The sequence below is a fragment of the Clupea harengus genome, chromosome 10 (genome assembly GCF_900700415.2).
Source record: "Clupea harengus chromosome 10, Ch_v2.0.2, whole genome shotgun sequence".
Taxonomy (NCBI): Eukaryota; Metazoa; Chordata; class Actinopteri; order Clupeiformes; family Clupeidae; genus Clupea; species Clupea harengus.
This window is the reverse complement of record NC_045161.1, coordinates 17926937-17953540: the sequence shown is the minus strand read 5'-3', so window position 1 is coordinate 17953540 and position 26604 is coordinate 17926937. Positions and strand designations below refer to the sequence as shown.

At 43.5% G+C, this 26604-nt stretch overlaps 3 protein-coding genes across 3 annotated transcripts in view; all 3 read right to left on the bottom strand.

The window, feature by feature from the left end:
• Positions 1-40: 40 nt before the first annotated feature.
• ankmy1 (ankyrin repeat and MYND domain containing 1) lies at positions 41-13271 on the bottom strand. Its single transcript, XM_042708889.1, has 6 exons — positions 13001-13271; positions 12689-12835; positions 4850-5349; positions 4271-4532; positions 3117-3281; positions 41-1204 (listed from the first exon to the last, which is right to left on the bottom strand). The coding sequence occupies exons 1-6, from the start codon at positions 13214-13216 to the stop codon at positions 467-469; spliced, it is 2028 nt and encodes a 675-aa protein (XP_042564823.1). The 5' UTR covers positions 13217-13271; the 3' UTR covers positions 41-466.
• Positions 13272-14653: 1382 nt separating this feature from the next.
• Positions 14654-16803, bottom strand: ncbp2 (nuclear cap binding protein subunit 2). The gene is made up of 4 exons (XM_012841959.3): positions 16640-16803; positions 16030-16211; positions 15716-15854; positions 14654-15219 (listed from the first exon to the last, which is right to left on the bottom strand). Exons 1-4 carry the CDS (start codon positions 16712-16714, stop codon positions 15151-15153), a joined length of 465 nt encoding a protein of 154 aa, XP_012697413.1. The 5' UTR covers positions 16715-16803; the 3' UTR covers positions 14654-15150.
• Positions 16804-17979: 1176 nt separating this feature from the next.
• The window catches only part of meltf (melanotransferrin), a 26994-nt gene continuing 18369 nt past the window's right edge, over positions 17980-26604 (bottom strand). The window contains exons 11-16 of the mRNA XM_031574210.2: positions 26036-26230; positions 23719-23860; positions 23508-23575; positions 22529-22716; positions 21789-21981; positions 17980-19882 (exon numbers count right to left, since the gene is read on the bottom strand). Of these exons, the coding sequence (XP_031430070.1) occupies positions 19815-19882; positions 21789-21981; positions 22529-22716; positions 23508-23575; positions 23719-23860; positions 26036-26230 (854 nt within the window). The 3' untranslated portion in view covers positions 17980-19814. The remainder of the gene's footprint in view (positions 19883-21788; positions 21982-22528; positions 22717-23507; positions 23576-23718; positions 23861-26035; positions 26231-26604) is intronic.

Below are 26604 nucleotides of genomic sequence, written 5' to 3'. Positions count from 1 at the left end.
CGAAATAAAAGCATGGATTCTTTTTTCTGCATCTTGGAGGGATAGGACTTTTCTGATTTTGGCAATATGGCGTAGCTGGAAAAAATTACGTGTTGAGATCTGTTATATGTCTGAGTTGAGTAAGAGGTCTTGGTTGATAATAACAGCAAGATTTTTGATGCTAGTTGGAAGGAGGATGTTAGTCATCCATGGTTTTACAGCTTTCAGGTAAGCTTCTATCTCAGTGCTTCTACTTCAGGTAAGCTTCTATCTCAGGTAGTTCCACAATTTGGTTAGGTTTCATGGAAAAGTTGGGCGTCATCAGCTTATCAATGGAAGTTAATGCAATGCTTCCTGATAACAGCCCCTAAGGGTAGCATTTACAAATAGAAGAGCAAGTGTCCCTTATTACAGCCCCTAAGGGTATCATGCACAAATAGAAGAGCAGGAGTCCAAGCCAGTGGCTGGCCCGACACCCCTCTCAGACTCACTGGTTTTTGGCGAGGACAATCTTGTGGACTGACTCCTGAGTGCCCTCTGGTGGTAGGAGTCTGGACTGGCACAGAGCCTCAGCAGCCTGCTCCAGTGCTTCCTCTGCTACCCTTATCGGCATACTGGCCAATGACAGTACAGAGGCAAAGGCCATGTGATGCCCAGGACTCTTGGGGTCAGAGGTTGTATCCTTGCCTATAGTGCCTCCCTTACAGTCCTCCTCAGGCCCCGACCTCTGATCCCTCTTAGCTGTTTCCTCCCTCGGCTCAATCACAGTGGACTCTTCAGTCTGAAGTTCCTCCCTCTCAGACCCTTCATTTGTAAGCCCCTCCCTCTCGGACCCTTTGTTTGTAGGCCCCTCCCCCTCTGACTTTTCATTTACAAGTCCCCCTCCCTTAGACTCCTTGTCTGTAGGCTCCTCCCTCTGAGGCCCCTCAGTGAGAGATGACCCCTTGTCTGTAGGCTCCTCCCATTGCTCAAGTCCCTCCTTCTCTGAATATTCATTCTCAGGGTCTCCATTCTTGTTTATTTCTGAAGCTTCGCTCTCAAGTCCCGCTTTCATTACTGGTGAACTGGCGGGCTGAGCTGGAGCAGGGTCAGCCTGCTCGTGGCCATGGGCTGCTGTCTCCTCATTGGCTGAAGGGTCAGCCTGCACGTGGCCTAGGGCTGCCGTCTCCTCATTGGCTGACTGACTCTGATCAAGGGACTCAGTCTTCTGAGTTGTCACTGACACCTGAGAATCAAATCATGCAGGTTTCAATTTGGACACTTACACACAATCAATCCTGCATGTGATTATCAGCAGCAAGACACCTAGCATAAATATGCACAAACACAGGGATTTCCATGTACGTATATTCAAACACACACGCATGCACACATCACAAATTAAAATCACACACACACACACACACACACACACACACACACACACACACACACACACACACACACACACACACACACACACATAGGCCAGATCAGCAATGCTTGGATGAAAAAGCAGGCGGCTGGTGCCTTATTGTGTAGACAAAAGTAAAGTGGATACATGCATATTGCAGACACAGCTGACAGATTTTCGCCATCCAGTTAATCCAGTTAAACGTAATATCATATTTGGTTGTTACTATCAAGTTCTGGCTACTGTAAGTTTTACATCTACCGTTAGTTGGTTAACTACCTAGCCATATTAACCTCAGACTTGCTAGCTAGCCAATGGATCAGTGACAGAAGCCAGCCGGCATTTGTCAAAGAAGTTGACTTTACTAGCTATGTTAATATTCAGGTAAAGGACACAAATTTAAGTAGTGTATTCTTATTTGTAACTTTAGAAATGTCATGGTTAAAATGTTTATACATGTCCTCATGAAATCTGATGGAAGGTTAAGTCATGATTATTCACAGGTGACCCCTTGCACTACAAGGGACGTGATGGTGGGATGAAAATCAGGATGTGAACCGTAAAGATTTGTCGGTAACGTTACATCACATCTCCAAGAGTGAGAAATGCCTATGGTTCAGTTACGATAAAACATGAGTTTAATAGGCTAGCAGAAGGGGGTTAGATGAACGCCTCTTCAAGAAACACAGACAGGGCACAGTATATTTTATCATTACAGAGAGATTTCTGATTTTCCTCATTTCAAAGAGCAATATGTGTTTGGCACTTAATCTGCCCCTTCACCTGCTTAGTGAGTAGTGTTACAGTAAGATTCCGACAGTTTGCCTAGAACGCCAAACAGCCAATCGGAATGTTATTAATGCGTCATCCAGAACTTTTTGCTAGGCCAGAACAAACTGTCCATGACAGATCCCTACAGAGATAGGCCTGTGTCTGTTTAAGTCGGTGACATAACATAACATAATAACATGTGCATAAACTGTAGCAGTGGCGGCTCCTGAAAAAATTCTCAGGGGGGGCAATTTTTTTTATAATGATTAAGGCGACCCATTCAGTAGGTACATTAAGTTAGCTGATTAACTCATACAGCACTACCTTTTTGTCCACTATTGGCATGCACACAACAGTAATATGTCCCCTCTTGCTACATAGCTAGAGTAGCAAGTTACAGGTGGAAAGCTATGGAAGACTAAAAAGGAGTTTCTGTCGAAGAGCGAATCGAGTTCTTGCACTGGACAGGGCAGCCATCTTGACAGAATATGCCTCCGTCGAAGCTGCATGACGTTCGTATAGGCTTTTATGTCCACTACTTATGACAAGACCAGGAGGGGCGAGCCCTCCCGGAAGCCATAGAGAATGCATTGAGAGCTCTGTTTTGTGAAAAAAAATGGATTTAACATGGGAGTCAATGGGAGAGGTCTGGGGCGATTTTCATTTCGCCCCAAATCGCCCCAGAAGGGGTGGGGCCATTTGAAGCACGACTTTAGGCTGACTGAACGACTGTTACCTGATTCGACAATGACATACAGAGGCAGATCAGACGGTCTAGTGGTAGAATCCGACAGAAAAAAAAATATTACATTTAAATTTACATGTCATTTACGCGACTTACAAGAATATTGCGTTTATACATAAGGAGTTTTTTTTCTTTTTTCTTTCCCTAGGCAGTGCGTCGCCCCAATCGCCCTTATGGACGAGCCGCCCCTGAACTGTAGAAAACGACTGTAGAAAGAAAGTGGCTGACCTGTGGTTTGGGTGACTTGAGCTCTGCCACAGTGGTATGAAGAGAGCTTGCAGGATAGTAGAGCACGTGACAGACAGACAGAGCAGACATGCTCTCACTGTTCAGCTTGTTCACATCCGCTCCACTGTCCAGAAGCATGTGGATCACCTCGATAAGGCAGTTCATCTGCAGCAAACACAGGAAGGCTCCACCATGAGCAACTGGAACATGCATCTGAGATCCTACACCTGCTAGACAACATCCTTTCACCATATTAGTCTATATCTGAGATCCTACACCTATCAGACAACATCCTTCCACCATATTAGTCTATGTATCTGAGATCCTACACCTACTAAACAACATCCTTCCACCATATCAGTCTATATATCTGAGATCCTACACCTATCAGACAACATCCTTACACCATATTAGTCTATGTATCTGAGATCCTACACCTACTAAACAACATCCTTCCACCATATCAGTCTATATATCCGAGTAACCATGACCTGAAGTTGTTGACCATGACCTGTATTTGTCTGTCTTGTCACTCCATAATAACCCTAACCACTCCATATGCCTTAAACCTGAGTTGACTACTTAAAAGTGTTTCCACCTGTTTTTTTACCCTGGGGTGATCCATGGATGAACAGACTGCTGATTCATATCCACATTAACCCTAACACTGGGGTAGTTCATGTTCACATTAACCCTAACACTGGGGTAATTAATGTTCACATTAACCCTAACACTGGGGTAATTAATGTTCACATTAACCCTAACACTGGGGTAATTCATGTTCACATTAACCCTAACACTGGGGTAATTAATGTTCACATTAACCCTAACACTGGGGTAATTCATGTTCACATTAACCCTAACACTGGGGTAATTCATGTTCACATTAACCCTAACCCTAACACTGGGGTAGTTCATGTTCACAATAACCCTAACACTGGGGTAGTTATGAGAGAGCTAAGTTCAGTTATGTGTCTGAATTATGTCATTTCCTGTGTCTTCACCAATAAAGAGCCAAGTGTTCCTGTGACAACTGTAAGTGCTATATGTTCCGAAACCATGAGAGCTATGAAGACTAGCTGCAGTGGTGAGGCTGTAGCATCACTATGAAGACTAGATGCAGTGGTGAGGCTGTAGCATCAGCATTGAGTTACCGTGGCAGCAATAAGTGGAGTGTGCCCCTGTGCGTCCCCCACGTCAGGGTGGATCCTCCCATCTCTGAGGATTCTGTACACAGCCTGAGGATCCCCCTGCCCTGCCTGCAGAATGAGCCGCTCCGAGCCCAGCTCCAGGGGGCCCTTTGGGCCAAACGCACCCCTGCTCATGGAAAAGACAGCGCCCACGTCCCAGTCAACACTCTCCGCTTCAAACCTGCGGGACACACACACGTCCCAGTCAACACTCTCCGCTTCAAACCTGCAGGACACAGACTCACACACACACACAAACATACACACACAGCCACGTCCTAGTCAACACATTCTGCTTCAGAAGTGCAGAACTCACACACACACACACACACAGACACACACACACACACACACACACAGCCACGTCCTAGTCAACACATTCCTGTGTGTGTATACCTGAGCTGTGTGTGTTGATGTGTTCTTGTGTGTGTGTGTGTGTGTGTGTGTGTGTGTGTGTGTGCGTGTGTGTGTGTGTGTGTGTGTGTGTGTGTGTATACCTGACCTGTGTCTGTTGATGTGTTCCTGTGTGTGTGTATAACTGACCTGTGTCTGTTGATGTGGTTCTGCATGCGTTCCTGCAGTGGCAGAGAGCTGGTGATTCTGTGCGTGTATGGGTGCATGTCTGTGTGTTCAGGAGCCTCTGGGCTGCTGCAGTTGAAGAAGAGCTCGTCTAGCTGCCTCCTGAGGCGGGGGGGCAGGGGCAGGTGGTCGGGGTCGATGCTGTAGCGGAGCGTGGCAGGGGGCAAGATGAAGCGCTCATCCTTCAGCATCTCCTCGGTGGAGAACACGAGGGGGTCCTTGCTGACGGGAGGTGGTTTGGGGGGCTCTGGATGCAGGTTTTGGGGTTCCCGCTGGAGGCTGCCGCCCCCCTGCGCCCTACTCTGTTGGGGCTGGAAGTCTGGGAGGGACCTGAGGCTGAAGGCGTCCTCCAGCCGGGTGCAGAGGCTGAGCAGCCGGCAGCGATGCCACAGCCCCATGTCCTGCCGGCCATCTGCATAGGTCAGCACACCTGGACCCAAACGCTCGTCTGCGTGATAAAGACCCTGAACACAGCCCCACATAGGCACTGTGAGGTGCAGCATGAGCACAGAACACATACCCTACCACTTCCATTGATACATCATTACATTGATACAAACCAACAGCTGGTGCCGCTACATTTTCAAGCATTTACTGAAAAGCTTTCTTGTGAGTATAACGTAAGGAAGAATGTGATCATTGATTTCTCATGATGGTGTTCATAGGCCACGGGTCAATGACGTATAAGAATTTTCAACGGGCCAATTTTAAAATGAAAAAAAAAATAAGAATATCTATTGCAATTGTTCAAACATTAAGAATGTTGTGTACATGTAAATTCAAGTTAAAATTTTAAATTAAGTGATTTTAGCGTTTTTTCATCTAGAGAAATTGGCCATGGCCTTAAAAAATGTCATGTGGTGCGACCAGGATTTATCTTAAAATTAATGAATTTCCTTAACATGCTGTGTGTTATCGGCAAACGTTCGCGTTGTCATGTTAATCCATTATTAAACTGAGCATATTGATTGTTAATCCATTATTAAATTTAGCATTTTGATTGTTTAACAGAATGGCCGATGTTTGACACTGACCGTGGTTACATGCATTCGAATAACTGGCTTAGTCGGACTGAAATCGAATTATCCGTTTCATGTAAACACCTTTGTTTGACTATGTGGGGTCTGACTACGATCCGATTAACACCCCTGGATAACTCGATCCGATCCAGTTGATAACTCGACTATCGCGGCATGTAACGGTCAATTGGATTAGGAACTGGACTTTGCGTCTTTGCGCATGCTTGAGATCCTGCCGCCCTCCTCCCTCCCTCCCTGCCAGGTTGTGACCCGGAAGACAAAAGAGAGATAAGTTGTCTCAACTGTTCATACTAATGACACGTTTTTTTATGAATATTCTGCAGACTGTCTCACAAGCTTATTCTTGTTGATTATGAACAAACATAACAGAAGAGGTCCGAAGATATGAGCACCTTTACAACCCCTCCTTAAACACGTATAAGGACGTTCCACATTTTATTTGCTTAAAACACACAGCAGTACTGTCAAATCAGCTGTCACTCGGCTATTACCAAGGTTCCATGGCAATGTTCCGAAAGCCCATTATTCCGACAGCCCGCTGTTCCGAAATTGTGAGCACAGCAACGTGAACCACTATAGCCCACATGCACATCCCAATGAATCACACAATCATAAACATATAAATGCCTTTATTTCACAAGCATTAACTTTAATTCAGAATATTATTATACACACATGGCATTTGCATCGCGATGATATACAAAAATATTTGTATGATTGCCAACGCATGCATGCTTTGCCAGTGCTTGACAAGATCTGCGACAATCTGCCGGTGATTTCCTTCGCATGAGTGGTAGCCTACCCCATATTCAAAACCAGAGTAGGCTAAGTTAACAAATATTGCCTAGGAAAAGTTATATGCGTGATAGCCCGGTGAGCGTCTCCGCTCTGCTGTGCAAACGAAATGCTGTGTGTGTTTTGTGCCACTTAAAATATTTCTAAATTTTGAATAAGTACTGTCAAATCAGAAAGCAAATCAGCTGTCACTCGGCTATTACCTGACCAATACCTGTCAAACTCGGTGATAGTATTGTAGGTACACTGGAATTCGTCCATTGTGGTTGACTTTAATCATTAACTTACGTATGTTTCATCCGGAACCTACGTCAGACTTTACCTGTCATAAAAATGTAACCTGATGCATTTCTTAACCACGCCCACCTGAGCGTGGACAATAGCCGCATCTCCCCAGATATCCCTCTCTCTCTTTCGCCGGCCTTCCAGCCAGGCGCACACGTCTTGACCTCTCCTCACCTCCAGCAACGCGTGAGCACACCGTCAACCGGTGAAGAGCAACTCTCTTTGTTCTCACTTCTTACGGCCGACATACGCCTAAGATCTCTCAGTCACCGAACTGATAAGTGAGACGCAGTAAGTTTAGCGAAAGCAGCTAACAATAGACCTGCTAGCTAACTCTACCCAACGGGAACAAAAGGCAGACTGCAACGTTCTGAGCGATCAAATCCTCCGACCCTAAACTGCAGGGAAACAGACATCACAGCAAGGACAACTTTCTCCATTTACGGACGGCATCATCTCTGCTCTGCCTCATCCACGTCGGACCAGCACAACACTTTTCCCAAAGGACTGGTAACTCTGACATTAACTGGGCATTTAGCTATCCTAGCTATTCACAACCTGGCTAAGCATAAGACTGAACGTAACTGTTTATATATATATGTTCATTGTTAGCTGGTAGTTGGCTTCGCCACACCATCTAAGGGTTATCGTTAGGATTGCTTCTCAGACACATCGGGTCTTGCATGCATCACTAACCTTTTCCCTGTTCTAACATGGCATCTAAATCACGCACGATTACATATACATTGGCCTTCACATAGCCACACACGCGAAGAGAATACTCGAACTTCGCGCTGCATATAGGCTCGCCCTTGTTCACATCACATGTATGTTCGCGTACGTGCACACACATGCGCGCGGAACTACGGTGATTAAACAAAGGAACACACACACATTCTTTCTGGCGCGCTCCTAACAGCGCAACCCCGAGCTCACAAGCTCACACACACACTCCCTCTCTATTACACATACACCTATTCCTTCAATTCATTGGTTAGTTACATTTAGCCAGATTACATATTGTGTGTTATTTCTTATCATTGTGTAAATAAATACTTTGATTATATACGCTGGTTTATTTAATGTTGCACAAAAATGGACGTTGCCAACCTCTTCTATTCAGAATTCTAATGACCTTCAACCATACTATTAGTAAGGTAACTTTGGTTGAAGTTATTAATTTGATTATTAATCAGAGTTCCAAATTGATAGTATAATATATTTTATGAGACTGATATATTTAACGAGACTGATTTGTGGATTATCATTATTTTGACCACGTGGAGGACACTACACTTTGTGTGGCCCCCCAGGTGTTCAACTTAATTGATCTGCCTTTGTGTTGAATGGTTGATGCCTGTCCCATCGGGTGAGATTACCAACATACTGTTGCTGTTGCAAGGACAGCACCAGTGTGTCTTGGTGGCCCTCGCAAAGACGGTATCACAATTTACACACAATTGCATCCACATTCACCCGGCTCCTGCTCACAGGGTAAGTTACCTACATAGTCTGGTACTCCTATGTGAGGCTGGTACCAATTTCACCTACAGTATTCACAACTAATTTGTCCTTCATTCTATCAAATATGATGAAATTTGGTATTGCACCCGTGAGGCAAGCGTGAGTTGAGTTTTGTTCGGTTATTTGGCACTGCCCTCTAAAGACAGAGACGTGACAGGTGAAGCGCGATATTTTCCCATTGCAATACCTTCCTTTATAGACAACAACGATCATACACTCCCATTGCACTCAAACAACCACACTCAAACGAGGAGATATTGTATCAATTAGCCTATTATGTATTGTATTAATTGCACAGAGTTCCAGTGGCGCATGCAGCCGTACGCACTGTGCGTACCTTCTGCTACGCGAGAAGAAAAAAAAAATATCATGAACGCATATTTATTACAATGGGGAAACTATAAAATCGGAGTACGGACAACTAATGCCCAGCGTTGACGATGCAGATACAGAGCTGGAAACAGCTAAATGAGTTACAGCCAAAACGCAGTGAGCTTTATCAAGCCCTGGAAAGTTCGGCAAATTTCTACCCAAACATTCATTGCGTCCTGAAAGTCTTGTTGACAATGCCCGTTTCCACAGCGTCTGCTGAGCGGTCATTCAGTACAATGAGGCGTCTTAAGACATATCTACGAAGTACAATGACTGACAAAAGACTGACTGGACTTGCTCTCATGAATATTCACACAGATTTGGAAATCGACAGCGAAGAAGTACTAAAACAATTTGATGCAACTGGCAGAAGGGCAATGCGTTTTGGCTGTAACCCATTATTTGCGCGGTTTCATGGCAATGTTCTGAAAGCCCATTATTCCAACAGCCCGCTGTTCCGAAATTGTGAGCACAGCAACGTGAACCACTATAGCCCACATGCACATCCCAATGAATCACATGAACTTTAATTCAGAATATTATTATACACACATGGCATTTGCATTGCGATGATACAAAAATACTTTTATGATAGCCAACTTAGCATGCTTTGTCTGTGCTTGACAAGATCTGCGTGATGTCCTGCGACAATCTGCCGGTGATTTCCTTCGCACGAGTGGTACCCCATATTCAAAACCAGAGTAGGCTAAATTAAGAAATATTGCCTAGGAAAAGTTATATGCATGATAGCCCGGTGAGCGTCTCCTCTCCGCGACGCAAAATAAATGCTGTGTGTGTTTTGTGCCACTTAAAATATTTCTAAATTATGCCAGGGGCACTATTTTTCGGAATATTGAGATTTCGGAATATCTGGCTTTCGGAACACTGGGCCGTCCCCTATTTGTGTGTGTGTGTGTGAATGTGCGTGCGTTTCTCTCGCCTTTTATCTTTCACCTTTGAATAATGTAACATATAAACACGTTGGCCCAGCAGAAACAAACAAACAACGCGATGGACCGATGAACAGACGCGATTCATGCTGAATCAACTGTTGTTGTTGGTAGTGTTGAAGAGGTCAAGCGGAAATGGCTGTATCACCACTGGTTGTAATGAAAACAGCGCCACCTATCGTATCAGATATGACATGCTTTCGGCCAATGATTCGATTTATTCACTGCCATGTATATTGGGATAATAGCAGTTGCCCCAAAAGATAGCATAGTCCGACTAAAGCAAGATTCGAATTATACCATCATGTAAACACACTGTTCGATAACTGACATAGCTACGCTAACCTTTTTTTGCAAGTTCTCAGTAATAAAAAGTGTTCAGAGACAAAGCATTTGCATTGAGTTTTTGTAAATAATGATCTCATATTTTTGTTCTATAATGTCACAGTCCTCTTCTTAAATGTAGTTAACAGACTTATTTTTCCTGTAAAGTGCATTAAAAATACCATTCACTTAAGCATACTGTATTAGTAATTAATATTTCAGCCCCAGAAATTAGATATTTTATTTAAAATTGAATACAGTTATTGCTAATATTGGTCGCTCCAAATTATATGAAAAACCTCCTATCGTTTAAAGAGATCAATAAAGAATAAATTCCATACAAAATATAGATTAAAACCAGATTTTAAAATAATTTCATCGAATTTTCATGAACACAAACATTACAAAACATTTTTTTTCATAAAAATCACGTTACAAACATTTAAGTGCAGCACAAATTCATGGCCTTGTTGTGAACAAACATGTCATTAAACTTGAACAATCATCATGCTGCTGATGGGTATTTGTGATGTCCATGTGAAAGTAGGGTACGTGGTGGGGTACTGCAGGCATTTCTTTAACTCCAGACTTTTCTGAACTTTTCCCAATCTTGGCTGCTCAACTTAGAGTAGTGTGAGGTTGCTGGCTCAGGATCTGAGATGACAGCTTGAACAGCTTTCTTATAGTAGAAAATGACATCTTTGTGTTTGTGGCCACATGAATACGTTATTTTCACCCGACTGCTGCATGGAGCTAACCTGGACTTCCTCTCCCACAACCTCAAGGACCTGGCCTACATATGGAAGCTCATCATAGGTTACAATCACAAACTTGCCACTCAAGTCTTGTAGACTAGCTTGTTCCCTTGGTGGCTCAGGAGTGCTTGAGGGATCCTCAGTGTGGCACATGGTGTCCCTCAGGTCTAGCTGGCTGGTAACATAGGCATGTCTTCATTTCTGCATGCTTGCAGAAGCATGACACCTCCCTATGACTAACATGTGCAGCTTGTGAAGACAAAACCTGGTGTATCTTTAAGGTGCCCCTTACAGCCGTCAATGTGCCTGGAATCAGCTCGTCATATTTCTGAATGCTCTCTTCGCTTACCCAATGGTGAGTAATAGTTGACCCTGATTTTTTGGCCAACATCTCCTACAAGTCCAGTGGAGTCTGCATCTTTGCTCTTTACGGCACCACCAATGCCATCAGGGGCACCCTTTCCATGAGACTTTTCTGAATAGTTTCATGTAACATGCTTGAACCCAGAAAGGAAAGGCAGAGTACTTAGGAAGTAAAAGTTTGCTTTGTTCCTGTACTGTGTAACAGGTCCATCACTGATTACATGTAGAACTGTAATCTGTGGGCAGGTTGCCTGAAGCTCTTTCGGTATGGGCTCCAGGTGTGCCCTCACTCCCTCCTCAACATGGCGGAGGCTGTCTGGCATCTGGTCAAATAGATTAAAACGGTTAGAAATAAATAAATAAATACAAAATTGCTAATAAATGCATAATTACTAAAGTTAAATGACATGCTCTAAATTATATTTTTTGTATTTTCTCATGATATTGTACAAAGATTAAACATAAACCGTTGTTTCTGAAATATTAGAAAAAATGACTGAAATTGCATAAAAATCTATTCCAAATAACACTAATATAAAGTACTTTATGTATATAAATCATCAATTGAATATAAAAGCAAAAAAACTGCCAATCTAGGACCTATATCTATCATGGAAAACACTCTGCAATGGTCGCACCACATGATATTTTCAAGTTCAAGCAGAGAATTAGCCACCTAAACAAAACAAGCTAGCTAAGCACAAAAAGTCACAATGAAATTTATAATCAAAATATATATTTGTAGAAATAACTTAAAATTCATTTTTTTTTTTAGGTCATACCACATGATATCCAAATGTGGCAATTACATACCAGCCGTCAAAAAGGATATTTTTTTCCAAATTTTAGAGAGATTAACAAACCTGTTGCTGCTTCCATGGGTCCTTGGCAAACTGGTAAATGATGAAATCCATTCAAAGACGAAGTTGCAACATAAATGTCCCAAAGTGGTCTTTTCTTGATGGTCGCACCACATGATATTTCATAAAATGGACATCATCGGACAAAGTTTGTTTGTATATTATGATGGAAATATAAATACAAATGCTTTGCCATTTTGTACAGGACTACAAAATACTTGGGAATAATGCCAAATAGGGCAGAACATAAATGTGAATAGATTTAGAGTAATTTCAAAGAAGTTTTCACATAAAATACAGCAGTCATGGCCGGACGGTCGCACCACATGATATTTTGACACATTAAATAACAGAAAAATGATAAATAACTAAGTTTTTTTGGAAATTAAAGTGAGTACATATATGGGAGAGGTACTATGGTATATTTGTATGCATTTAAACCTTTTTTTAATAAAAAAAAAATGCAGTCGGACAGAAAATGTAGGCGTCACGTCATTGACCCCACAGGCAACGTGAAAAAAAGCACATTATCTACCTTGAAGAATGAGCCGTTGGGAAGGTGCTGGACGCCATAACCCTCCTTCCGATTCAAATAAAATTTCCCGATGAACTTGGAGCCGTCAGGCCAGGTGTATGTCCCTTTGCCATGGCGATAGTCTTTGTAGAAGGAACCCTCATAGAGCTATAGACGTCGACATGTTTGACGTTAACTTAGGCAGCATCAGTAAGCTAGAATACGCTTCAATACTCGTCTTTGCACACAATAGCTTGGTAAGACCCACAGTTGTCTAAATTGTCTTGACATTCGAGGGTATCATTACAAAATTCAAAATAAGTCTTCACCTACCTCTCCATTAGGCCAATAGTAAACGCCCACTCCGTGTTTCAAGTCATTCTCAAAGTTTCCTTCGTATCTCGACCCATCTGGCCACTCTTGGATCCCAAAACCGTTTCTACCTCTTTCCTGCTCGGTACCGTTTATGTAGCCGATTGGAGACGGGACATTTGGCTGCCTGACCAATTCGGACGTTGTTGAATTATAATCACTTTTAGAAGTCTGCATTTCTACCTGAAGGAATTTTCTGGGCTACATTTTTTACAACATGCCTAGGATTTGGTTGCTTAGATACATAGGTTTCCTTGACGACGGTTGTGTTTTTCCTGAACTCAACATCCATTTGTAAACTGTTGGTTTAAATGGTCTGTGCCTTTAGTTACTGACAGGTTCTTAATTTATATCGCAATTTCCACACAATTAACTATAATCTGTATGCAACTGTTTTATCGCATGTGTTTACTTCAGCTGTAGTGTTCACAGTTATCAAACTTCCAGTAGCCTAAATTACACTGGCCGATAATGTCGGAAGTAACTGGCTTTACATGATTAGATCATTTCGTTAATTTAGGGTGTTTTAGGCGATTACAATCGCGATATTCGTGAGGCGAATGTAGCCCTCTCCTTGGTTACAGGGGACGCATCCCGGGGTGGTTCGACAGTAGCCTAGCCTATAATTTGGCTAAAAGATCGGAATTCATAGTTGAGGGTGATAAACAATACCCTCCGAAGGCCTATAACACACCGGTTTTCACGCACGCTCGCACAGGCCTGCTCTGTTGCGGTCATTACAGGTACACCTATTCTGTTCTTAAGAGTGACTCACTAATGCTCGTATTGTGCTCCAAGTGCCAGGTTAGGAGTGAGCCAGCAGGGTGTAACCTGAGCATGGATAGGTGATCGACCTTCTTTGTTTACCCCTGCCCATACCCGGATAACACTCGTCTCTCGGATGTGAATAAATTATTAGCAATTGCACTTTCTCTGCCACAACCAAGATATAAGGACCATATCAGTCCCAAGTGGCACAGGGATCACCTTTTCAGTAAGCGGGCAGCAAACCCGCTGTGCTTTCTAGTTTCTAAAAGCATTCCAGGTTCCCTTCCTTTTCAAGCTCATCTTCTCTAAGCAAATATTATCTATGGTTTATCGGGGTTACTACTGTAGAAGATTTAGAGTGCTGATTAAATGCGAGTTAAAAAAATATATATAAAAAAAAAACGCAAAAATCCAGATCATTCAATCACTCCTCATAATTCATCATCATCAATAACACCATTTAAATCAACTAAAAAATCTGAATGGATTTAAGCAAGAACTCAGAACTGTGTCCCCCACTACAAGTTCCATGAGCTTCATCAAAACACTCTGGTGGCTTGAGGAGTACGGAAGCTGTGTTGAGTTTTTGTAATGATTGAAGAGGAAAGACACAAGAGGCTTTCCTGAAGAACGCCTGGAGTCCCTGGCAGTTTATAAGTTGCAGTCCCATGTACTACAGCCACCGATGTGGGCCAAGCTGGAAGGTAGACACTGGAGTAGCCCACATTACTGTAAATCCTGCATGACGGAGTCCGTCACTTATTGTGGATTAGTGTGGAGCACTGGGTTTTTTCCCTTAACACACATACAGGGTTAGATAGCTGAGCCAAAAACACAAGTCAGGAATCAACATTAAAACAATGTTTTTATTTATATATAAAAAAAAAAGTATTTATGTACAGAAAAAAAACATAGCAATCAGGGCTGTACTTTGCTGATGTCTGCTTCCTACTGTAGAAAAAGTCACATCCTGAAGAGCCCTTCACATGCAGACAGGTCTGGATTAAGGGTCACCCTATCACTAGAGAGCCATCTCCTCACAGCCAGGTCTACCCCCCTAACCCTAACCCAGTCCCTACAGGAGATGTGTGTAGCTGCCCAGGATGGTCTTTGGCTTTAGAGGCTCTTCAGAACAGTACTGTGCCTCTGGACTAGTCAAGATGTCAAAACCTAATTTAAGAATCATTTAATAAACCCCCCCCCCCCCGCTTGCTGTCTGTGTCCACCCATTCCCACACCTTGCCTAGGAACTTCCAAATTTCCGTATTAAAATGTGTGCCGGCCCTCTGGAGCCCTTTGCAGGTGTGTTAGCTTCCTATAGCCACAGCGGGAAACACAGCTTGTCACTTATGAATCACTTTTCCATAGCCCCCCCGGGCTGGGTCATAGTCTTGTCTGTATTCATCTCTGACCTGGGAAAATAAAGAGATGGGTTGCTCAACACGGCAAGGCTTTTGGCCTTGCTGCATACACTCACAGTATTTTCACAGAGTGATATCACTACTTTAAATAAACGTATGTGACCTATAAAAGAAACCTGCACAAATAAACCATATGACCTCAGTAGATGTAACTAACTGTAATGTAGATGGTGTCATATAATTTGTCTTCATAGAGTTAAATTAACCATATTCTTCACGGGTACTCTCACAGCTGTGAAGCGTCTCATGACCAGAGCCTAGAGATCCTCTCAGTGTATGAACAGAACCATGATGAGGCCGACATGAAAGACAAATGTCCGGCAGAGGGCCAATCAGGTCTGCCATTTATGACTAGACACACAGGGCTGATGACTGTAAAAGTGATCAGTAGAACAGTAGTAGAACCAGAGGGAGAGGGATAGTCAGAGTAAGTCTGCAGCCTCGTTACCAAGCTAAGGGCCTCAGATCAGAAACCCCCCAAACTCACCTGACCACCAGACTTCCCTCGGCCATACTGACGGCCCTCCTTGAACCCCGCATCCCAGTCAGTGCGGATGATGCGGTCGTCCAGACGCGTGCCGTTGATGAACCTCATAGCGTTTTCCGCGTCTACACGAGTGTAGTACCTAACGACTGAATTAAGGACCAACACGAGACACAGACACCACATACACAGTGATGAATAACACGACTCAGCATCACTTAAGATGATCCCTGGATTGAACTGTGAAGACTCAATCCCACAGATCAAACACACTGTTGGTCTGTTGAGGCTGACCCGTGCCACCGTGTAAAGGATACTCCACAAAACAAAAGCCGCAGGCGGTTTTCTTCACCTTGTCAAGTCCAATAATGATTCTCTTGACGTCGCCACTTTTGGCAAAGAGTTCGTGAACCTGTTCCTCTGTAGTATAAAAAGACAGGTTCCCTACGTACAGCGTGTTACTCCCGCGGAGTAGCTTCTCTTGTTCCGTTCTGTTACCCTGCAGAGAAAGAAACTCTTCGAAGTCAGCCAACCCTTCTTTTAAAGACATACAGTAAAAAACACACACATGGTTCCACAGCTCGCCCCTGAACTAGCGTGACTTGGGATGTCAACTAAAGTCCACCGTCAACTGGATAGCCAGTTAACTGATCCAGCTGTAACACGCTCGCCTGTAGTACTTGACAATTCGACACTAATTTAAGTTTGACGGCAGAAGTAAAAATGTCGTTGAATAAATATCAGTAGTAGACAATTGATGTTCGTGGCAATTATCACAACAGATATTAGCAATGGCTAATATACTTCTATGGAGGCATGGCAATCTCCGGTGTTTGCGAAGCCGATTTGCCTTGGGAACAACCGCTAACTGAGCAGTTACTGTGCATTCCACAGGTCAGGAGGCAAATGTAGAATACAAATCCTTACCTTGAAATGTTGGTCTCTATATTGGCTTACGTCAACATAGGAGTCGCTATACAGAGCGTTCAACTTCACCGACATTTTTATAAGATCACACAAAGACGAGCACACGGATTGCTACCTATTCCCTATTGCTGTCCAAGCAGAGCCGGAAATACGTCATGACGGAAGAACGCGAATTATTAACACCGAAATGTGTTGTGCTGCCATCTGCTGTCGTGGTTGTACTGTACACTTACCTAACCAAATCTTTACAGTTTTTCAAAATTCTCAAAACTGTTTGTTCAAACTCCACATCATCTAGTCACTTTTGCACGTCATAACAGCAGTTTCTCATTATTTTGAACATTCTGCAAATGCTTTTGCAGATTCATGCAAGGGTGTGTACAATCGTCTGCTGTTCAGTCTTACCCCCAAAACAGCTAGGTATCTATTCATGGTGTGGCATGCAAATTGGTTAAACTAGTTATCATTATGTCAGTATGTGGCTTGTGTCAACCATGTGCTTCATTAGTTTCAGTGACATTGTATTTTTGGAATGTTTGCTAATTTACTTGTCATTCAAACCTTGATTGTTTATATGTGCTTGATGAGAATGGTTTAAAAGCAAAAAATGAGCGTAAAACCTCAAAGGCCACCAAACAAGATTGGGAAAAAGTAGAAATGTCTATTATCATCGTAATTGGATAACATTACTGGCTTATAATTTTTTTTTTTAATGCTAACACATGCTTAATGAAACTATCCACTTGATTGTAATCATCAGTCTTCTCTTGCAAATGTGTTACAGTTTTTCTTGATTGCCAAGACACATTTCTTATATAAGTCTATCCATATGAATAATTGTGTTTGCCATTTGACACAAAAGTTAGATTTTGAAAAAAGATGATTGAATTTTGAATGCAGTGTTTTTATTTTTCAAGAGATGTGAGGTGCTTTGCATTTTGTGTGTGCAGTTTTGCTAATTGTGTGTTTAAGAGTAAAAAAAAAACCAGACCTAGTTTCAACATATGTCAGCAGTTGTTAAGACTGTAACGAAACATCCCAAACCAATGATGCCATCTATCGGAATACAGACCCATTTCCCCCAAATGACAAAAATGGCAATTTTTTTTTTTTTAACCCAACCGCTGGGTAGATATTGGACTATCAGAATGCTGGGTTATTTTAACCCAACAAAATGGGTTATTATTTTAACTTAATTTGCTGATGGTCCACTGTTCTTACTGTTTTCTAAAATCATAGCAGGGCTGTTGGTCCTGTCTACTGAGATCACAGGTGGACTGGGGTTTTCTATGCTGTTGTAAGTACACTTCACACAAGTTGAAAGAGGCTAAGACTCCACATTATATATGCTCTTTTATTTCAAGGAAAAGCAAAGAGTTGTGTGCAGCATGTAGCAATACTGAAGCAGACACACTGGTCTGGCAACTAAATATTAGTTACATATATTAATTTCATCAAAGAAACTATTCATAGGCAAGCATTTGTGTCAAACAGAAATGAGTGCCAGTACATATTCACTGATATGGTACCTGACCATTGTCTAAACATAGTTATTAAGGTTAACAAATAAATCAAACATATCGCATCAATAAATGGAGGCAGGGGAAGTCAGCAGAGTGCAGTGTGCAGTGTGTACCCTCACACAGAGTGCGGTGTGTACCCTAATACTGTGTGCAGTGTGTACCCTCATGACAAGTGCAGTGTGTACCCTAATGCAGTTTGCAGTGTGTGCCCTAATGCAGTGTGTGCCCTAAAGCTGTGTGCAGTGTGTACGCTAATGCAGTGTGTACGCTAATGCAGTGTGTACGCTAATGCAGTGTGTGCAGTGTGTACGCTAATGCAGTGTGTGCAGTGTGTACGCTAATGCAGTGTGTACACTAATGTAGTGTGTACCATAATGCAGTGTGTGCAGTGTGTACGCTAATGCAGTGTGTACGCTAATGTAGTCTTTACCATAATGCAGTGTGTGCAGTGTGTACGCTAATGCACTGTGCAGGGTGTACCCTAATGCAGTGTGTACGCTAATGCAGTGTGCAGGATGTACCCTAATGCAGTGTGTGCAGTGTGTACGCTAATGCAGTGTGTACGCTAATGTAGTCTTTACCATAATGCAGTGTGTGCAGTGTGTACGCTAATGCAGTGTGCAGGGTGTACCCTAATGCAGTGTGTACGCTAATGCAGTGTGCAGGATGTACCCTAATGCAGTGTGTACGCTAATGCAGAGTGCAGGGTGTACCCTAATGCAGATGTTGGGTAACACTGCACAGGAACACGGGTGGTTTGGGTAACACTGCACAGGAACACAGTGTGAACAGCATAAATGTTCTCTCCAAAGATGACCCTAGCTGACATCTGCGCTCAAAATGCTTCTCACTGAAGCATTGTCACTGCTGAAACTACAGCTTCCATTTGAGAATAAAATCATCACACAGCACAAACAGAAGATTAACATTAAAAAGACTGATTGTTTTACATCCAGGTAAACAGTTCAATCTAAACTTTTATGAAATTAATTTGGGGAGAACATATGCTGAAAACATCTGGTCCATTTCAGTCTGACTGACCCTAAACCATCCAGAAGACAAGGCATATTCCCTGATACGGCTCGTGCCTTCAAGTAGTCAACACACATAAACATCCTAGTAAAAAACAGCGGGAGGCTCTATCACACAACACTGCAGTAGGTACGTAACAGGCAATGCATACTCACTGATATGGCTGTTGCCTTCAGTACTGTGGCAAATATAGCTGGGAATATGCTAATCAACAATCTTAATCTTAAACTTGACATCAGTAATACTCAAAAGAAAGCAGTGTTGATAAATGCTTCCAGCTAAACACCCACTATCTATAAAGTCAGAAGTCTTTTCAACACGTCTCCCTTTAAACAATCAGTAATTTTATCGTATTTGAATGTTGTACATCAAGTGCAAAATGATCCAATCCTCACAATCAAATAAGAAAATGAAGCTATACTTGCTACCAAACCCCCCCACTCTAACCCTAACCCTAGGCTATACCTGCTAGCTACCCCAGGGTTAACCCTAAACCTAACCCTAGGCTATACCTGCCAGCTAGCCTAACTCCCAAAGCAGCCTGGCATAAAGCAGTGTAAGAAGGACGGCGAGACGAGAAGAGGAACGGCAACCCTTGCTGGAAACTGACATCACTGCAGTCACACAGCCAGTAAGGAGACCAGGGAACTCAGAAACACAACTGCGACCAGGGAGGTGATTGACAGGCCTGAAACACACACACACGAATGAACACACACAAACACACAGACATCCACACACACACACACACAAACACATAGACATGCACACAGACACACATCCACAAATACAGAAACAGCTGATTATCATTACTGTACATCTGACATATGCACAATTTTCAGTGAATTCCTTGGTTTGACCACATTAGCTAACACTTGAACCTCCCCATACTCCCATTGTTGCCATGTGTAACCCTGCCATGAAAGATGAACCCCCCGATCATCACATTGTTGCCATGCGTAACCCTGTCATGAAAGATGAACCCCCTCATCATCCCCTCGTTGCCATGCGTAAAAATCCGTACTACGTTCAAAATTCTAAATATTGGAGACTCGAAGCTCATGCGGGTTGCCAGGTTGAGAACACTGAACCTACGTGAACGACTGCAAGTCAAGCTTAACATTAAACTTTGACAATGGCAAACTGACGATGCACACTATAAGTAGCTAATTTATTTGTTTGCAGTGTTTCAGCTCATATAGATTTTTATACTCTGTCAGTGTTACCTAGATGCATGGCTGGCTATGTACGTTAGCCAAAGCTAAGCCTGTTATCCCAAAAACAAGCCCACTGCTCAGAAAATAGGCTACACACTAGTTACTTCTTTCTAGGGCCCGATAATGATAACATATTGCTCTATGATAATGATAATGATAATATTGCTCAATTTAACAGATAACATATAAATCATTTCACATCTATCTGGGAATAGTAGCCTATTGTTCTTCTTTGATGCAGATCTCAGTTATGATGTGCCCTCACCAGTGTCAAGTGAAGCCAGTCAGGGCTGGTCAGGGGCCGCTGATATGAGAGGCAGAGGACGGAAAGGATGAGCTAGAGAGAGGAGGAGGAGAAGAGAGTGCAGGTCCTAGTGGTACAAGAGGAAGAGGATCTAGAGGAAGAGCAGCAGAGAAAAGAGAGAGTGCAGGTCCTGCACACCTGTCAAGTCATGACTGATATCCCTAAGGTTAGTGATTGAAATCCGTGAACATCCGTAAGCCATCCCCACTGCCCATACATACACACACAATGTATGTGGTTGGCTGGGTTGCCTCGAGATAAGAAGTTGTTCAGCGATGCTGAATATTGAAACTTCATTGACTAGTAGCCTAAAACTGCTACACAGACATAGTGAGCCGCACAGTGCGAACATGAAGGTCTGTCACTCGCCCTGCACAGCAGTCTAATGGATTTGTAATTATTATTCTACGCTATTGGGATTGAAAATTCATTTGATTCAGTGTCACGTACGTGAGACACGAGAAATGTTCCACGGATAAAACAAGACTTGGTCCTGGTCCAAGACACAGAGTACAGAGAGGAAGAGCCAGAGGAAGAATGACAGAGAGAGGAGCGTGTCTAGTGCTGGCGAAATTTGACCACGTTCGTATATTATGTCAATTATGTCAGAGTTAAACTTGCAGTTTCTGTCGTAGGCTATATTTCTGTCACGCTGGTTGTTGACGAGGTAGGAAACAGTTGCTCCTCCGGTGTGACTGAAAGCAGTACATTGGTGTGTGTTTGCATGACTAGCCAGCTCTACTCGGGATCCCTTCACCAGCTGTGTGTCTCAAATTCTCGCTGCCTTGATAACTCAGCAGCACTTCAATTAAATTAAATGACTTAAAATGCCCATCCCTACTTGATACATTAGTTAAGATTAGTTAACGTTAGCTGAAGCTTAGCTGTTGAGGGGAAAATGAGCCAACTTGACATCTGTCTTTAAATCTCTGAGTGTGGCAAAGGAAGAGAGAGAGAAGAAGTGATGGGGGGATAGAGAGGCAGAGGAAAAAAGAGAGAGGAGTTGATGGGAGGATAGAGAAAGGCAGAGGAAGAGTGAGAGAGGAGGTGATGGAATGAGAGAGAGGACATACCCGCAGTGGAGGATGGACACTCCATGGCAACCAGTGTCTCCAGGTACTCCTGGCCCAGCCACTCCTGATAGGTCCGTCTCTCCCCGACACCGATGAGGCGAAGGGTGGAGTCTTTGAACAGCAGGTCTGAACCGCCATACTTCGAAGAGTCAAACATCCTGAATTCTGCGCTTAGATCGCTACCATAGGAGTCCTGACCACACACACACACACACACACTGAAGTCAGCTTTTTGTCTGTGGAAATGAATTGCCACTGGATGGCCTGGTGGAGACACGCCTGTTACTTACCTATGCTGAGTGTCTGTGTCTGTGTCTGTGTCTGTGTCTGTGTCTGTGTCTGTGTCTGTGTCTGTGTCTGTGTCTGTGTCTGTGTCTGTGTCTGTGTCTGTGTGTCTGTGTGTCTGTGTGTCTGTGTGTCTGTGTGTATATGTATGTGTGTGTGTGTGTGTGTGTGTGTGTGTGTGAGAGAGTGTGTTCATATGTTTGTATTTGTGTGTACCTGTGCTTTGTCCAATAGGCCACCGATGACGTGGTGTGTGAGCTGTCTGTGTGTGTGTGTGTGTAGTGTACCTGTGCCTTGTCCAGTAGGCCGTAGATGGCGTGGTGGTTGAGTTGTGTGTGTGTGAATGTGTGTGTGTGTGTGTGTGTGTGTGTACCTGTGCCTTGTCCAGTAGGCCGTAGATGGCGTGGTGGTTGAGTTGTGTGTATGTGTGTGTGTGTGTGTGTGTGTGTGTGTACCTGTGCCTTGTCCAGTAGGCCGTAGATGGCGTGGTGGTTGAGCTGTGGTCGCACCATGATTGCGTGAGAGGGCACCCGTGCCAGGTGGCAGTTGCGGAACTGAGTGACCTCAGCGCGCGTGTCATGGCTGCACAACAGCTGGAACTGCTTAGACTGCAGGTGCACAGCCCACTGCTCAGTGTTGTTACCTGGGAAACACAGTTGCCATAAAAACCACACAACACAGCAACTCTCACTGCCAACCTACACACCAACATGAGACCCAGAGAGCCTCAGCCTCTGAGGAATCACCTCACATAAGAGCAACTGATGGAGAGAGTTAAAGAAACAGAGAGTTCAAGAGAGGGGGAGAGAGAAACACCAGTGACTGATAGAGATGAAGACACATCTCTAGACCTCTCTCCACCAACCAATTACCTCTCTCCACCAACCAATTACCTCTCTCCACTAACCAATTACCACTCTCCACCAACCAATTACCTCTCTCCACCAACCAATTACCACTCTCCACCAACCAATTACCTCTCTCCGCCAACCAATTACCTCTCTCCGCCAACCAATTACCTCTCTCTACCAACCAATTACCTCTCTCCAATCAGTGCAATCTCTAGCACAGCTTTCTGTACATATGGTACCCTGTGCCAAATCATGCTTAAGTGCAAGATCAGCCTATAGTCTGTGTAGGGAGATACCAGGGCAAATTTATAAGACGTTTAAATCATTTATAAAACACAACACCTGCGTGAAGCATGAGAGGCGATAATCACAGATAATCATGGATCACAAACTAACCTACAGTAACTTACACACCAGAACTCAAGAGCATACATGTAGCTATAAAAAAGTCACAACGACTAAAACATTCATAAAAGCCGCATTCCACATCTCCTAGCGGTTTGCTAACGTTGCATAAACGTGACCCAGTGACACACTGTATGTATTCTGTGTGAAGTTGATCTGTGTGTGTGTGTCTGCTCACCATCTGTGTTCTGGAAGACTGTAGTGTGTTTCACAAAAGCCACATCTCCGGCATTCTGGGCTAAACACCTAGAATACACACACACACACACACACACACACACACACAGATTAACTTCATACATACAACAAAACACATACATGTGCTAGAACACATTCGCCACAGTGGCTCTGTTTGTATGTAGGTTTCCATGGCAGCATCCTTAGCTCACCTGAAGGCCCCGGTGTAGCCGTCAAACAGATCCTTGCCCTTCTCACACTTGTTTTGGCCGGAGTTATCACCGATGCAGCGGTCACACAGTGCAGGCAAACTGGCCCCGGGCACACAGCTTGATTTGAAGAACCCAGCAGCACCTAAATGCATGTACACACAAATACACACACACACACACACACACACACACACACACACACACAGAAAGATGATCAAATATTGTGGGAATTCAATATCATCCGGTCTTCTTTGAAGGAAGCCCAGTCTCCTGAACCAATCAACCACTGACCCCTACTGGTCACGTCCTTTGCACACCTTCTCCTGGACTCAGAAAATATAAGATAGAAAGATAAAAAAAAAAAAATTATGCAACTGGCTTACGTATGCATGGTTGCCTCGGCCGTTACAGCCAGCCATGTGAAAAGCTGGCAGCAGCAGATAAAGGTCAAAGTTAACTCTAATACTATCTAGCCAGCTAGTAGCTCTGTAGGACCTGTAGGATAGCCTACTGAGCTAACATTAGCTAAATGTGGGATAGCTCTTAAACAATGTGATGGCTAGCCTACCCAGCTAACATTAGCTAAATGTGGGATAGCTCTTAAACAATACAATTAATGCTGTACACGCTTAAGACAGACCGATACACTGCAAACAGACAGACAGACAGCAAAAAGACCACTGCGGCACACACAGCTGCAGACACACACACACACACACACACACACACACACACACATACAACCTCCTAAACCAGAGGTCTTCAACCGGGGGTCCGCGACCCCCAGGGGGTCTGCGGAGGTACTGCAGGGGGTCCGCCAAATTATTTCATCTGAAGCATTTTTACACTCTTCCAAAAATTAAAAACGTCCAAAACACTACATAAACATAAACAGAACGTAAAAATTGCTTTCTATTCCTTAAAAATAATACATAGGCTACCCATGAGTGTTCACGCGATCATAATGGCAACATATGCACTTTTAGCTACATTTAGCTATCTGGTGCCAAAAGACGTTACCTGCCATAACCATACAATTTGAAATAATTTATCGTTTTGTAATTTCTCGGAACAAAAGCTCCTCGTCAGACACCCCTGATGGCGGTTCAGATGATCTACCTTCAGAGGATACCAACACCCCTTCCATGAACAGCGAAAAGCGCAAACGGGAGAAGATACGTAAATATTCAGAGAATTATCTGAAGTTTGCCTTCGCCTACAAAGAGACCGATGGTGAAGAATTATGCGTGGTTTGCTCTTCTGTGCTATCAAACAAAACTATGAAACCATCAAATCTGCAACGACATTAAAAGACAACCCATGCTCACTTGAAAGAAAAAAACCATTTAATATTTCCCGTTTAGAATCTTTTGAGGGCCAGCAGACCTTGATGAGACAATCAGCCAAAGTGTGCGAGCTAGCTTTAAAAGCCTCTTATCAAGTTGCATTACGTGTCGCTCAGACCAAACAGCCATACATAATTGCGGAAAGTTTAATATTGCCAACAGCTAGTGATATGTGCAAAACAATGTTTGGGAAGGATGAGTACCTAAAAAAACTGAAAAGCATCCCAATGCCCGCCAGCTGATGTGAGGGCACTACTAGTCGCAAAACTCCTGAAGGCAGATTTTTTTGCATTACTAGGCTACAATTAGATGAATCCACCGATGTGTCAAACAACGCTCAGCTTTTAGCTTTTTTGTGATTTGTCGACGAAAATGAGATGCAGGAGGAATTTCTATTCTGTAAGCAGCTGCCTGCAGGTAAAAAAAGTTCAGAGATTTTCAAAGTGATCGACAATTTTTTCCGTGAACATGATATACCCTGGCCAAAATGTGTCGCGATGTGCACAGACGGTGAAAGAGCCATGTATGACGCACTGCATGCTTCATAGGGAGAATGTTGTTGCCAAAGACGTGAATGATGAATTCTCAAACGTCAGATTCTCACTAGGTATGAGATATTTCATCCATACTTAAGCTTCTCAAGCTACTCAATTATTTGTCCCTCCCTAATTTAATACAGAGTGATGGCTAACTGTAAGGGAGAAAAAATGTCAATAATAAACAGAATAAATTGAAACGAGTTTTGTGTCACAGATGATTTGTAATTCTGTTCAAACATGTGTAGGGGAGTGTGTGTGTGTGACTGACACTTAGTTCTAAATAAATTATATGAATATCAGGCCCAAATTTGGGGCTGCGGGGGTGGGGGTCCCTGCTCAGTGTCTCCCAGCCAAGGGGTCCTTGGGCTGAAAAAGGTTGAAGACCCCTGTCCTAAACCATAGCTGCAGACACACACACAGAGACACACTTACCCTCCTCTATCTGGCAGCTGTGGGGTGCGATGAGTCCACGCTGGATGAGCAGACCCACTGGGACGTTCCAGCCGGCGGTGCGACCCAGACCCGTGTGGCAGCTGCTCTTCCCACGCAGGTCAGACAGGCGGCGGATATTCGTGTTACTCTTCTTCAGCACCGCCACAGCATAGTACACGCTGCCATCAGTGTCACCTACACACACACACACACAGCATAGTACACACTGTCATCAGTGTCACCTACACACACACATACACCAACACACACACACAGCATTGTACACACTGCCATCAGTGTCACCTACACACACACACATACACACACAGCATAGTACACACTACCATCAGTGTCACCTACACACACAAACACACACACACAGCATAGTACACGATGCCATCAGTGTCACCTACACACACACACACACACACACATACACACACACACAGACACACAGCATAGTACACAATGCCATCAGTGTCACCTACACACACACACACACACACACACACATACACAGCATAGTACACACTGCCATCAGTGTCACCTACACACACAAACACACACAC

Coding starts and splice junctions, on each gene's coding strand:
- ncbp2 (XM_012841959.3), bottom strand. CDS start 16,714: ATGTCGGTGAAGTTGAACGCTCTGTATAGCGACTCCTATGTTGACGTA. Junction 16,212..16,639: donor ATAGAGACCAACATTTCAAG/GTAAGGATTTGT, acceptor CTTTCTCTGCAG/GGTAACAGAACGGAACAAGA. Junction 15,855..16,029: donor TGCGGCTTTTGTTTTGTGGA/GTATCCTTTACA, acceptor TTCAGTCGTTAG/GTACTACACTCGTGTAGACG.
- ankmy1 (XM_042708889.1), bottom strand. CDS start 13,216: ATGCAGACTTCTAAAAGTGATTATAATTCAACAACGTCCGAATTGGTC. Junction 12,836..13,000: donor ACTATTGGCCTAATGGAGAG/GTAGGTGAAGAC, acceptor CGACGTCTATAG/CTCTATGAGGGTTCCTTCTA. Junction 4,533..4,849: donor AACCACATCAACAGACACAG/GTCAGTTATACA, acceptor TGTGTCCTGCAG/GTTTGAAGCGGAGAGTGTTG.